At 35.7% G+C, this 15,857-nt stretch overlaps 1 protein-coding gene across 1 annotated transcript in view; it reads right to left on the bottom strand.

Moving 5' to 3' along the window:
* Positions 1 to 9,785: 9,785 nt before the first annotated feature.
* SPPL2A (signal peptide peptidase like 2A) overlaps positions 9,786 to 15,857 on the bottom strand; it is a 32,082-nt gene continuing 26,010 nt past the window's right edge. The window contains exon 15 of the mRNA XM_007455524.1: positions 9,786 to 9,857. Within this exon, the coding sequence (XP_007455586.1) occupies positions 9,786 to 9,857 (72 nt within the window). The remainder of the gene's footprint in view (positions 9,858 to 15,857) is intronic.

The raw sequence follows: 15,857 nt of genomic DNA, 5'->3' as shown, positions 1-15,857 counted from the left end.
TCTGTATTTGTAAATTTGCTCCCTTGAGCATCATTTAACTTCTCCCTTCATCCTCTATATTTCCCATAGTTGGAAGTTTGTGCTGTAGATTTGATGAGATTCCAGGTTATCTTTTTTTTTGGAAGAACACTTCACGGTGCTTTGTGCTTCCTACTATACCATGTTGAAATGCCTACAATGTCTGGTTGTCCCACACTTAATAATGCTAAGATTAATCAATGATTTCAGGTGCTGACAGATTTAGCCCTCCTCTCATCTAATGGTTTTATACACTGATGATCATTGCCTAAACCAATTATTTCGTTTGGGATTACAAAGTTGTTATTTTCTAATCCTATGATTCATGAAGAGCCACAGATCTCCTCTTATACTTCATGTAGCTGGGCAAATTTTTTCCCCTGACTCTGGCAGAAAACTGGAGCTTTGTTCTTTGGAGAGAGTAAAACAGGGGTTTTACTGACTGGGATGATACCAGTTACAATCGAGGGTGTGCATGGGTAACAGACTGAAAATTGTGTTTGAGTGAATATTTGCAAGTAGAATGCTGAGACCCTCAACACTTTCCCAACCACATGACTCCAAAAGATTTGGAGACATTTTTCTGAGAAATCTGATCATCCCAAGAGAAAACACTTAAATATACTGGTATTGGGGTTTCCCAGCAGCAAAGCCAGATCATCCTACAATGTACCTCACATTTAATAAGCCCATTTATGTGCTCAGAGTGTCCAACTGTATTTTTAGCCTCTCATTCTTAAACATGAGCAGAAAACTAAAGATTACCTTCTCTCTGAAGAAAGCTTCTAAGAAATAACACACAAAAATGGAGTTGGAAGAAAACGGTGGTTATACACAGAGGACAATTTCAAAAACAAGCAAACTGAAACCATATGATTAATATTTTCAGAGAGTTAAGAGAATATATGGCATCAATGAAACAGCAATAGAATACAATAAAAAATAAAGTGTCAGAGAGCTAAAAGAGCTCTTGGAAATTTTTAAATGTTAGCAGAAATAAATTCAATAAAAGGATTAGATAATGTTAAGGAAATCTTCCAGGTAATGGGCAAAAAAGACAAGAGGTGGAATATTTGAGAAAACAGGTAAGACAGGAGGTACATTAATATATTAGGGATTCCAGAAAGAAAGAACAGAGAAAATGAAGGGGAGGAAATAACCAAATAATTTAAGAAAATATCCCAAAATTGAAGGACAGAGATTACTAGGCTGAAGGGTCCCATTGTAAGATCACCATAATGGATGAAAATAAACCCTTTCTAAGTATACTTTGGAACATACTTATACTAAGAAGTATCCATTGTTTATCTAAAATTCAAATTTAAATGGGCATCATGTATTTGATCTGGGAAAACTACATTGACCTTATCATTACCAGTAATGGCAATTCCTCATAATTTCCACTTCTAACAATCATCTTGGACCACCACTTTCCATCTATTGAACTTTTTCTACTATTCCAATCCCAACAATCATTCAGTTCTATAGGTATCTATAATGCATCTATCCTAACACCTTTTCACCATCATTTACTGCCCCCCCAAACCCTCATGTTCTTCTTTACCTAGCTTAAATTTCATGGTTAATAAGTTATATTCACTCCTTCACACACATCCTAAATTCCCTTGCTCCTCTTTTGCTTTTGAATTTTCTTGGCTAAATCACAGCCCTGGTTCAATTCAATATTATACCTGTATAACTGAATGTGGCTGGGGAAACATACACACACAAACAGAAAGTCCAATTTAAATTTAAGACTATGGACCTCATGATATGCCCCTGATGCAACTATATCATACTATATTTCCTTAGAGCAGTAGTTCTCAAAGTGTGGTCCGCTGGCCAGCAGTACCAACTTCATCTGGGAACTTGTTAGAAATGGAAATTCTTGGTTGGGTTCCACCCCAGACCTGAATTAGAAAATCTGAGACTGGGGCCCAGCTCCCTGTGGTTCAATAAGCCTTCCAAGTGAGTCTGATATGCCTGGTCTCAAATTTTAGCTTGTAAAAGAATTACCTGTAAAGCTTGTTAAAAACCAGATTGCTGTGCCCCACCTTTGGAGTTTCTGATTCAGGTCTGGGTGGGGACCAAAATTTTGCATATTTAACCAAGTGATGCAGTTGCTGAGCCAGGGACCACACTTTGAGAACCTGTCCCTATACCAATCATTCTTACTTTTGAAAGATTAATTTTTTCTTTCTCTTCAAACTTCCTGCAGCTGCTCCCGAAACTGACTCAGCTGATGACCCTGATTAGCACTTCATTGGCAGAATATAAAAGCAATCAGAATAGAACTTTCCATGCCCACACCTATCACATCTACCTCTCTATTATGCATTTATACTTACATACACTACCTTATCTCCAGTTACTGGAGGTGAACGCTCCATATTTCTATATAATGCAAGCCCTTCCACTTGGGCACTAGATCCCATCATCTCTGGCCTACTTAAGGAAATAAATTTAGTTAATTCTCCAATCTCTTTCCAACATCATCAAAATATCCCCTTTATTGGATCCCCATTAACATTAAAAAATGCTGTTACTTCTTCCCTTGTCAATACCCCACCCCCCATTCCAAACTTCTTTTTTAAAAAAAATTTTAATTTTTTTAAACTTTTTATTTTATATTGGAGTATAGTTGGTTAACAATGTTGTGACAGTGACAGTTTCAGGTGTACAGCAAAGTGATTCAGTTATACACGTACATGTATCTATTCTTTTTCAAATTCTTTTCCCATTTACCAAACTTATTTTTGAGCCCATTTCTCATCTTCCTTTTTAATAAAACTCCATAAAGGAATTGTATTTGTTCTTTCCACATTTATCTCTTCCCATTCCAAACAGTGATACCTAAACTGAGATTTGAAGGGGATGGCTGGGTGTGGGAGGTGGGAGTGTGTTTAGAAGAGCTTCCTAGGAAGAGTGTAAGGGGGCAGGAATGAAGGAGAGGAAAATAATGGGAGATTAAGTTGGAAAGAAACAGGGACTAGAAAAACCACATTAAGGTCTCTAGACTATTCTTAAACAAATTTGGTGCTATTGAAGGTTTTTTTAAAGCGCTTGAATTGCATGATTAGATTTTCATCTTGGAAAGATCACTGGCTATGATATGGAAGGGGGATTGATAGTGAAATTAGTATTTGGAAGACCAATTAAAAGTCTGTTACAGTACAGATGAATTAAATTGAGTTAGTGGCAGTGGGAATGGCGAGTACCAGGATTCTTTGAGAGACGTTTAGAAGAGTATGGAGAGGACTTGGCACTTGCATTTGTCTATTTTATTTCTCTGCACTGAAAGGGGCTGGGGTAGATTTTATAGAAAAAATAATAATATGTGAGGCTTCAATCAGTGTTCCAAACACATATAATAAAATTTTTGGATGAAGCACTCTTCATTTGTAAAAAGTTACTTGGTTTTGCATAGCTAGCAGAGCCTATTAACACGTAACTATTAATTAGAATCCAATTGATACCTTTCCCACTTATCTAAAGAAGTGACCCTATGATCTAAATTGGAAAGTTGTTTTTAACATAATGACATGCCAAACCATAGACTTTCATTTACAGCTAAGGTTAAGAACTATTTACAGTAAACTTTCAAGTTGTGAACTTTCAAAGATGCAAACCTGTGTTCACGTGTCCCATCACGTAAGTTAGTTCACATGTCTGGCATACATTGTCATGTGCATGCATCCTCTACAAGTGTGGACTTACTTTGTGTAGCTTACTAATGAAGACCTGATGGAATTGAAGGCCCAGAGAAAGGACGAAGAGAGACAAGAGGAAGAAGTAATTGAAGAACTAAAGAGATTCACTATGCAGGAAATGGCAAGGGGATTGTCTTTATTTGAGGAGGCACTATTAGTTTGTTTTTGTTTTTGTTTTATTTTTGGCTGTGTTGGTTCTTAGTTGCCACACGTGGGATCTTTTGTTGCGGCACACGGGCTTCTCTCTAGTTGTGGTGCGTGGGCTCAGTAGTTATGGCATGCCTGCTTAGTTGCCCTGCAACATGTGGTATCTTAGTTCCCTGACCAGGGATCGAACCCTCATCCCCTGCATTAGAAGGCGGATTCTCAACCACCGGACCACCAGGGAAGTCCTGAGGCACTGTTAGTTTTTGAGGCACAGGACCAGAACATAGAATGGTACACGAAGTTTGCAGCAGCTGTTCAGAATGCAATCCAGTGCTACCGTGTCATCTATGACGAGAAAAATTGAGCTACTACCCAGACATCACTGGATCGTTTTTTCAAGAGGGTAGATAGAATTGAATCCAGCAAGGAAATAGAACCTGTGCCATCAACGTCAGGCATGAGTGAAATTGCAGCTTGCCCTCCTTGTCTCCTATTGCTGATGATCCTTCAGCTCTCCCATATCCCACCTCCTCTCTTTCCTCCAGTCAGTAACTCTTCTTGCCTGTTCACTCGATGCCAGCCCCTGTATGCCAGCTGTTGTGTTATACTACTGTACTTTTCAAGGTACTGTACTGTAAGATTAAAAATGTTTTATTTTTTGTGTTTAGGTTTTTTTATGTATTATTTGTGTGAAAAGTATTATAAACCTATTACCCTATATAGCCGATTGTGTTAGTTGGGTACCTAGGCTTTGTTGGACTTACAAACAAATTGGACCTACGAACACGGTCTCAGAATGGAACTCGTTCGTATGTAGGGGACTTACTGTACCCATAACCTCCTAAGAGAGCTGTTAAGAATTAGTGCCTTACTGCAATTTATAGAGCTCTCTCTCCAGAATTCTGCCGAGTCTGGCTATTGCTGCAAGTGCAAAGTGTCTATTCTAAGAGCTCATATGCAGGTAGTTGAAATTTCCAAAATTTTTAGGAAGGATACCTTGTTATCATTAGTGTTGCCTGGAATTGGACATTGTTTTCCATTGTCAATACTTTTCAGTGATTCATTATTTTTACTTTTGCCTTTTTTTTGGCCATGCCACACAGCTTGTGGGATCTTAGTTCCTGGACCAGGGACTGAACCCTGGCTCCAGCAGTGAAAGCACTGAGTCCTAACCACTGGACTGCCAGGGAATTCCCACTTTTGCTTTATTTTTAATTCGTTGTGGGTCATTTGGTTAAGGGCCACAAAGAAATATTAAGTTGAGAACTTCTGATCTCAATTCTAGAGTCTTCATGGGATTACAGAAATGGGAATGAGCTCATAAAATTTAGTTCTACTCTTATTTTCTAGCAAAAAGTGAATTTCAAGCTAATAAATTTGTACAGAACATAAATTTCAAGACAAAAAACATGACAAGTGGTTAAATATTTCTCCCTTTACTCCCACTATACATATTAGACTGTTTCCAAGGCTTACTATCTTAAGAAAAATATATGAGTAATTTATTAGTTAACCATCTATTAGTATGAATACCTATTAAGAGGAAAATAATTCAATAGATTTTTATGATTTGTATTTTGAATCTTAATAGAAGTATATGATAGAAAATGTAAAAGGTACTAAGTCTCCCTCTCACTCCTGTGCTCAACCCATCTTATCCCCTCTCTTCTTAAAGACAGCCTCTCTTTCCAGTTTCTTATGCGTCTTTTCAGGTATATGGGCCTGTGGGATGAAACAAGGTTCCTCTGAACAGGACTCCTCAACATATGGTCAAGACAAAACCACTACAGATACATATCTGGGCCATCCACATCTAAGTTTAAAAAAAAAAAATATCCCGTACAATGGCAGCAGGGATCTTAGTAATCTGTGAGAACATAAGCAAAGCTGCAAATGTCAGGGATGTTCATTACAACAGGTAGGATAGTTTCTTGGTAAAAAAAAGTCTATAGATATATCAATTCAATAAATATTTATTAAGAGCTATTATGTATCAATATAAATTTCCAGTAAATGACACTTATGGAATCTAGGTTTTATGGATAATTTGTCAGATTTAAAATAACCACACAATTTCATAAGTGATTATTATCATTTTCACCTTATGTGAACATGATCTAGTAGCTTTTAGTTCATTTTCAATTATTTTTCACCATTCAAAATAAAACAAACTCAAATTTTATTTTAAAATAGAATTTATTGAATACCATAGTGAATTCAATACATTAAAAAAAACTGCTTTTCTTGTCAGTATTGGCACATAAGGAAGTTTTAAAGCACTGCCAGATTAACACTTCAAAAAATTTTAAATCATGTTCCATAAAAAAATAAAGCCTAGTAGTGCTATAAAAGTACTAATTTACACTAACATATCAAAGTGTTAAAAGAAAAGAATTTCACACTCAAACCTCCATCTAAGAAGTAAAAATTCAATCATGTACTTTAAAAAAGGTTCTCATATGATCAAAAGACAACAGAAGGTATAAAACAAGCAAAACCCACCTAATTTACATTGACTTGTCTCATTGGGAAATCTCAAGGCTAACCAGATAAACTTTAGATACTGAAAAAAAAATCCATATTCCAAAGCAAAATAAGTTGTTTACTTTTTATGCCTAATCAAAGAAACAAATAATGACATTAAATATTCCACATTTTTTTCTTTTAGTTGCCCCTTAATTGCAAATAATGTAGGAGTATTCTAAAAAATTTAGTTAAAAAATTTTCCCCAATGAACATTTTCTTAGATACAAAAAGCTGTCCTTATGGAAACATTAAACAAGAAAATTTACATATATGATTTTCACTGTAATATGGCCTGTATATTACTCTTATAAATCATTTTGTTTACTCTGAAAATTCAGTAATCCAAATTGTGAGTACTACATAATTTCTTTCAAATTCCAAAAGGTTAAGTCATTTGATTCAGATTTCTTGAATTTATAGAGTATCTTTCTTCCAGGAAGCATAAACTGATTTTTACTCAGTATTTTGATTTTATTTTCATGACCCTCCCCTACCTCCTTTAGAATTACCTCTGAGGTAAATAGAGCACTGAAAATAAATTTTTTAAACTGTAAAACAGGTTGTTTGGCATAACAACCTTTTTCCTTGTTAATGGGAAAATAAAAGCCTTTCAAACTAGTACAATCCACTAGTCTGAAAAGCAATTCCTGTTTGTGAAGTCTCATTAGCTGAGATCAAGTTGACATTTTAGAGACCAAACTTAAATAAATTAGTTTCTGCTTATATCTAAGGCAGAAATTAAAAAAACAAAGGAAAACAGGAAAGCTCATTTGTATTTACTCTAAATGTACCATTTCATCAAAATCTCTATGAACATGTTACTAAAATCAATGAATGCCAACAGCAGATGGGTTAAAATTTTCTTCCTTCAAAAGAGAAATAAATTGCCGAGTCTACTAATAAGGTATTGCTAATCCAAAAAAAAAATCTACAAGCTAGAAGGAAACATAACGTTGTAAAATATCAAAGTCCTTTCCCACAAACTTCATATTTATCTTTGCTGAACTAAACTGAAGTAAAAATCATTGACTTTACAATTTGAGGTATTTAATAATTTGTTTGATAAACTACAAAAATGTTCATAAGGAATTTCTCAGACTTTTTTTTTTTTTTTGCAGTAAGTAATCTCCTACAATATATCTTATTGTTTTAAAGACATGTTTAGGAAAAAAACAAACTTCTCTTCCCCTTAAAGTTATTGCTGGTGGGAGGGCAAGAGAGGAAGAAATGATACAGTCTTCTAAAGCCAAATTTCCATCTCCGTTATCTTTTGCTTATATTTTGATTCCCCAAATAAAATATTTCTGCACTTTATTGTAATTTCCATAAATATTTTCAGTTCAGTTGCTAGAAGGACTAAGTACAATATAAAGTTGATATTGAAGATGGAGAAACTTAAGAAATTTCACTTTTTATGTTATTTCTATTTAATTTGTAAGATTTAAACAGCAAACTAGAACAAGGTTATACCTTCTTGACAACTAATGGTTGGATAAAGTAGAATTTGCATCAAAGAATTAAGATTCCAGACTTCTAGATGTAAAATTTTCTCTTAACATTCTTCATAAAATATGGTTGAGGCTCTTGAATATTCTAAAGCTGGGATAAGAGTGCAGATAATTTTACTTAAAAAAGCTGTATTTTGGCAAACATTTTATTGATATTATAAATGAAAATATAGTTGGAGCTTTAACATGGCACTTAATCTGTTCTCTCTATCAGAGTCTGCCAAATAAATTAAATTCTTTGGAAAAAATTCAAACTTTATATTATAGAGGCAAAATCAGCATGAACTCTTACTTGTCAGATACTTATTTGTCATTTGCCATAAACCAAATGACCCATAAGTGTATTAAGTAGAAAGAAGGGCTGACTGTCAAGGGAGCTTCTACATCTATAAATTACTCAGCAACTTAACAATTAATCAAAAGCATCTAATTCCCTCAAATACTAAATTTAGTTCAAACATCAAAGGTCTGATCCATTTTTAAAGGTATTAGCTTTATCTTTTAATCAGTTAAGCTGGCCTTAGGATGAAAAATCATGGATTTGTTCACATATCTTGTACATTATTCACAGAGAGATACAAAATCCTGCTGTCTTTGCAATCACTTTTCATTTGGGAATTTCTTAGAGAAAATAAAAGAAAATGGAAAGATAATGTGACCTATGACTCCCAGGATAATGTTCAAGTCCACATCTGAGATTTAGCAAAGAATGAGAAAGATTTTTTCAAGTTGGAAGATACCAAAGTGATTAGTTGGTCTAACATACTCATTTTGCAGATGAGAAAGCTGAGATACAGTTTTATTAAGCTAATAAAATTTACTCAAACTCTTGTAATTAAATTGAGACTAACACCCAGTCTCCTGTCTTCTGTCTCCAATTCTTTTCTCTGAAGCACACTTTGTATATTAGTAAACCATTCTCCATCCAAATTTTAAAAAGTTAACAGTGGTTTCCTATGGAGAAAGGAGTAGGGATCAGGGAGAAAAAAAGGTAGGGGAGGGGATTATTAGGGTTGTTAACACTCAATGAGTCATATGTATTAATACATAATTTAATAAGAAAAATAATTTTTACAAAATATTAAGTCTTAACATTAGCAGAACCAAACTTCAGAGATCAGAAATACCATAGTGGAATTAAATGTTAGTTTAGAAATTTAAGCTACATCTTCAAGGAAACAGCAGAACTGAAAACTGTGGATTTCAGTTTTTGTTTCCTTTTAATGACTAGTTCTATATATTATGTTTCTCTATATCTGGAAAAATATTCTAATATAATACATATGTAGTCTGAAGTAATTTAGGTTCTCAAGTTTAAAAAAGGATTGGGATTTTTTTAAACTTATGCTACAAAAATACACATTTATATATATTCCCAAATTACATATTTCTAACCTCTGCAGTGATAAAAGCTTCTAAAATTCCATTGCTGAACTGCCTTCTTACATGGTCTTAAACAGTTATTTCTATAGAGCATAAAATTTGCATAATTATTTACAGTAAAATCTGCTCAGAAATTCACTTTGACAAATACTTTTAACTATCATTAGAGTTGAAAGAAAGAGATTTCAGTAAGAAAAGTACAGGGGTGGGTGAAGACTTTTTTTTTAGAAAAATATACTGTATATATCACATCTTGAAAATTACACAGACCATATGCTTTTATTTAATGTGAAGGCACAACTTTAATGTAGTTAAAAGCAAATGTATTTTAATTACTTATCATGTAGTCGTCAGTACCAGCTCTTAAAAATACATATTTGCAAGCACAGCGCTGAAGTTTCTTTCAGATTGTCAATTCAAAAGCCAATTTAAAATGGCCAACTCTATTTGTAGAAAGTCAACTGACACATTATTGCAAGTCCACATAATATTATTATTGGACAATCTGTTCACCAGCAGTCACAGGGTTTTCTTCATTTGTTGCATAGTCCAGATGGTCCATCATCTAGGCATAAATAAAAGATGTTAGGAAATGCAAATTTTCAACTTGCCCCCAGCATTCACTAATTTGGCAAAAGGAGTCTCAGTTTTTAAAAGACACAGAGTGCTCCATGGAACTGAGCACTCCTTTTGGAGCAATGTACTGTTTCAACATCCACACTCCTAAGGAAGGACATGCTCAGGGTGACAATGACTCTTTCAGGAAGCTTAATCATTAGACTAGGGCCAATCTGATAAGTGCTTTCTCTGGATCTTCCACTATTTCCATCTCCCAATATGAATACTGCCCTGCATGGCAGTGGGAATATCCATCACAAGATATTCCTGATGCTTATTCCAGGACACTATTCCAAGCAGAGTCTACTCCTACAAGTGGAAAAACTGAAAATGGCACCACAAATCACTGTGAGAATACCAGCTGGTTCAGGGACAGTATAACCTGGTTGACACCTTGAATTGACCTTAGGATCATTTAAAAATGATACATGAAATATTAAAAAGACTGTATGACAGGGGCTTCCCTGGTGGCGCAGTGGTTGAGAGTCTGCCTGCCGATGCAGGGGACACGGGTTCGTGCCCCGATCCGGGAAGATCCCACATGCCGCAGAGCGGCTAGGCCCGTGAGCCATGGCCACTGAGCCTGCGCTTCCAGAGCCTGTGCTCCGCAGTGGGAGAGGCCACAACAGTGAGAGGCCCGTGAACCACAAAAATAAATAAATAAATAAAAAGACTGTATGACAAAAATTTCTACTAAGGGCAAAGAAATTAAAGTCAAATGATATCTGAAAACAAAAACAAGAATATACTTGCCATAGACTATTTTAGGGGAATTACCAGTTGAACTTCTCTCAAAGGATCACTTCAGTTCCTCCCATATTCTCATAAAAATCTTTGCATGTTTGGGAATGAAGGAAGAAACACTTAAATGTTTTCAGTGTTTTTACCCTGTTCTTCAGATAAAACTAATTAAAAACAGGAAAAAAGGGACTTCCCTGGTGATGCAGTGGTTAAGAATCCACCTGCCAATGCAGGGGACACAGGTTTGAGCCCTGGTCCAGGAAGATCCCACATGCCATGGAGCAACTAAGCTGGTGCACCACAACTACTGAGCCTGCACTCTAGAGCCCATGAGCCACAACTACTGAGCCCACGTGCCACAACTACTGAGCCCACGAGCTGCAAGTACTGAAGCCTGCGCACCAAGAGCCCATGCTCCGCAACAAAGAGAAGCCACTGCAATGAGAAGCCCGCACACCACAACGAAGAGTAGCCCCTGCTCGCCGCAACTAGAGAAAGCCCACGTGCAGCAATGACCCAATGCAGCCAAAAATTAATTAATTAAAAAAAATAAAGTGTGACCTATAAAAAAAATAGGAAAAGAAAAAGTACTTAATGTCTTTCTGAAGATTGGCAAAGATTTTTAGATTGGTGATTAAATTTAAGTATTGTGATGTAGTTTTTCCCTTCTCCTTTACTAAGAAGTAGAAGACAAGCAAGATAAATGTTCCCATTTTTATAAGCTGATTCTAAAAGCTTTAGTGTTTTTTGGAAGAGGAAGCAGAGAGAGCAATAATTTCCAAATGGGGTCTCTGGACGTGCCAGACAAAGAAGAATACAAACATGAGCTGAGGCTTTCAGCTGACAACTGTCTCAAGTAATGGAGACAGCTTATAAAACCCAAACGTGCTGATACTCTGTGAGTCATTTCAAGCCCCTAAACAATCAGTTTTGAGGTCCTCTATTTGCCAAAGATATCCCCTAGATTAATGTAGTTGCATATTCATAGCACTTCTGCAGCAGGTCGGCGGGGGAGCGCATAAAAGCCAAATCAAGATAGGTAACACAAAAGACGAAGTTGTTGAAGAGCTGATTTTAGTCACAATTTAAATGAGAGAGGGAAAGAAGAAGCACATAGGATATATTTAGCCTCCCTCTTTTTCTACAGACACTCCGGTATAAGAGGCTGGAGCTGTGGGGACAGAGAACTGCAGAATGGATGTTGGGGAAAAACCCTCTTTCTTCCCCAAGACCTGCTGATCCTGGTAACTGTAACCTAATGAAATAATAGCCTACATAACTCTAAGTTATAATGTGCCTCTTCTTTCCTAATCCTCTGGTACCTCATTGGCACTGTAATCTAATCTCTAAATATAGAAATATATTAGTTAAAAAGAAAAAAACTTGCAAAATCAACTTATTGAGAAGTGACATCTCTACTCTGTATTTACTTTTCTTTACTGACTTTTAAAAAAAAAACAACACAGAAAAATAAAGAGCAAACTTGAAATAGGATTTTAAAAACACAACAAAAATTAACATAGATAATAAACCAGAAAATTCATGTAAATTTTTTTCTTAATATTTGTAAATAGGCAAGCTCAATTTAGAAGAGATGTTCTCTGAAACTGGGTCGACTAACCTGGCATTTACTGATAGCTCTGAACCAATCTCCAGAAACAGCCTAATAAAATGCTCATTTAAGTGCAGTAACTGGAGAGTTGTTGATACTACAGCAGAGTTGTTCTAAGTATCTCTGTATTCTGACTTGTCAGTTACAGCTTGTGACTTCTCAAAATACTTAGAAGCACTAGTGACATTTAACAGAGACAAACCCACTGTTTACTGGATATTAACAAACTGAAAACTTACTTCCCACCCAGAGTAAAACAGCCCATTGGAGGTTGCTGCATAAATCTAACTCCACTGATTCAGGATTAGAAACAAAAAAATTCTCCCCAAAGGATGATTTCTATTAATTGTTCTATATGCCAAAGTAATTATGCCACCGCCTAATTTTTCTCCTTAGAGAAAAACACCTTAACTTTCTCTACACTCATTATAAAATAAGGGAAATTGAATACTGTAGCTCTTAAAGCACTCCAGAAAAATAGTTCATAAAAAATATAGTGTAAGTAGCTTTGAGCTATAGAAAAGAATATACAATTAAGATTTCCAAACTAGTATCATTTAATGAAATCCTATAGGAAACTTTACTTTTTTGATTAGAGAAATTCATGGAAGGGCTGAATGACTCCAAGTAAAATACTAAAGTATCTCTATGAAGTCTCTAAGTTTCAGCAAAAAACAAGGTATAATTTGCCCTTTGAAAACAGTATAAAAAGGCTATCAGGGCCACCCATGACTTTTAAAAATCTCCAGTGGAAAAGTCCTGCTTTCTACTACTCTTACACTCAATGCTAATATCAGGCATTAGAATGAATCAAATGATAACAGCATAAACAAATGTGCTGTTAGATTCTGATTTTAATTTATATTATTTGCTTTACATTTGATTTTTTTTTTCAAAACAGTAGCAAAAACTTTTGGCACTTGCCAAAAAAATGGTTATATATAAAGACTGTAGAGATATGTCTAGTTCAATGTTTCAAAAGTGCCACACTTTTACAATACCTTATTAACATTTTTGGTAATTTTATGAAGGCTGCTAAAACACAACCCAGAAGCTTACACACACACACAGAAGTGATTAAAGGTCAGTGCCTTAAGGACTGAACATTATAATTGCTTTGCATGAAGAATTTCAATAACATAGACTGAGAATTTACAGTGTATAAAACACTGTTATCAGCACTGTGGGTTCCTAACACCTAGGAGCTAATAACTTAAGTGAGGGAAGCATACACAAATATCTACACTACAAGGCAGGTGTCAATAAGTATTTAAAGTCAAAGTCTAAAGAAAATATGGGGAAAGATGAACCTGATTTCAATTGGAGAACTCTTGGATATCTGCTTGGAGAAGGCAGATTTTGAGTTGGGAGTTATATAAGGGATATTCTGGAAAAAGATAATGGAGGTAGGGGGAGAAGAGGGAAAGGATTATTATACTGTTAGCCAAAGAGATGAACCAGTAATGGCCTGAGGGTTGTCTTCAGGGCTGATTCTCAGGCCTCTCCTACACTAAGTCCATACCTAGTCTCCCTTTATTTTCCCAGGCTTGTTGAGATTCCCTGTTCTATTTCCAAAGCCTCTGCTAGCCTTATCTGATTTCAACATCCACTTGCCTCACTAAGCTTTGGGCTAACCTACCTCTATAGATTAGATTCTCCTACCTCCCTGTAAATCCAACCTCATTTTATGAACGAGGAGTCTTCAGAGATTACATAATTTGCCAGAACTGATGCCAAAGCTATAATATACTGTCTTCCACAAATGACAACATTTGAGCTAAATTAAGTTGGACTTTAAAGGTTGGACAAAAGGAATGAGAGATTTTCTTTTTCACATTAACAGAAGGCATTACATTCTATAACTTTTTAAAAGGAAAAATAGACTCTCTCCTGGCAGCAGTTTATAATATTCTGCAACTAGCTTGCCTACAATTTCAGGAAATGTCCATGCTTAATATTTTCTGTGGGAAAATGACCATGTTTAACAAAATCTTTTCTCTGAGGCTTGTGATGGCCTTTTACAAATAAGTTAAAAGGAAGCAGATTTAACAAAGACACAAAGTTTTAATATCCAAACCAGGAAAGTAGAAATTGGTTAATGAATTGAAAAATAACCACCAAACCAACAAATAAACCAAAACAAGAAAACTCAATTCCTACAAATAATAATAGCAAATACATTTATAGTGCTAACAACGTGCCAGGTACTGTACTAAGCAATTTGCATCTATTACAGCAACCTTCTGAAGCAGGTTGATTATTATCCCATCTTACATTGGAGGAAACTGAGGCACCGAGAAGCTAAGTAACTTGCCTAAGGTCACATGGCTAATAATTAACAAAATCAGAATTCAAACTTAGGCAGTCTGGCACCAGACTCCATGCTTTTTATTACCATGTGGTATTTTATATTCTGAATGTCTTATGTAATAAAATTATGATACCACACTACAAAAGTGAGAAGTGTATTACCAACATTGTCTTATTTTTTGACACTTTAAGATGGATTTTCCTACAATCAACTGTCTTATTTAGCGTCTATGTCTTAGAGTGAAGGCCCTGGAGTCCATCCTTCTGTAACTATTTACTATGGCTTTGTGTCCAGCTGCAATGAATCAGAATCATCATTTCTTTCAAGGTCACAATTTTTAAGAATGAAACTTGAATGGTCCAGGGCAGAGCACTTATTCATAGAGAATATAAATGCATCTCTTGGGTGAAGTCCATTCTTACCTACCATCCCCATTCTCCTCAATAAAAAGCATGGAGAGAGAAAGGAGGAAAGGTGCTATAATAAACCACCCGACCCTTAAAGCTGCATTAAAGGGGAAGGAAAATTTTACAAGTAAAAATAAAATGCTGGTGATGAAAATAACAACAAGCATACTTAATTCTGTAAGATAGTACCATGTGCTCTCATTAACTGTCCCAAATTTAAACTTTAACCCTAAACAAAGTTTCCCCATGTTGCTCATCCTCTTTGTCCTGATTTGCCTCATAATCAGTTAATAAGATAAGTGCCCCTAAAAGGAGAAACCTCTTGGTCACAGTTCTGTCCTGAGCCTTTTCTTCTCCCTCTACATTCTCACTCATGGAGTATGCTAGTGACACTCCCAAATTTCTGTCTCTAGCTAGGCCTGTCTCCTGCATATCAGGAGATGTTTATTCAACTGCTTACTTCTCTTTTCCTGGTAGTCCCATAGGTATTCTGAAATGTCCAACACTGAATTCATCATCTTATCTCTCAAATCTGTTGCCCTTCTTAAACTCAGTGAGTGGCGTCACCATCCACCCACTCAGCTACCCAAGTCAAAAATCTTGGACTCCACTTCCTCTCCCTACACTGAATCTATCACCAGATCACATTAATTATGCCTCTAAATTTCTCTTGACCTTGTTCTCTTCTCTCAATCTCACTACCTTTTTAACTCTGGCTACCACTGCTTCTAATTGTAATAGCTGCCTCAAGTTTTGCTCCCTCCTCCAGTCCATTTTCTAGATTTCTTAAAACTCTTAAAATGGTCTCCAATATTCTTAGGATAGAGTCCAAGCTCTTGAACGTGGCTTACAAGACCCTACAGACTCTTTCCCTTG

This window comes from Lipotes vexillifer, unplaced genomic scaffold (assembly GCF_000442215.2).
Source record: "Lipotes vexillifer unplaced genomic scaffold, Lipotes_vexillifer_v1.1 scaffold24, whole genome shotgun sequence".
Classification (NCBI taxonomy): domain Eukaryota; kingdom Metazoa; phylum Chordata; class Mammalia; order Artiodactyla; family Lipotidae; genus Lipotes; species Lipotes vexillifer.
This window is presented reverse-complemented; position numbering and strand designations above follow the sequence as displayed.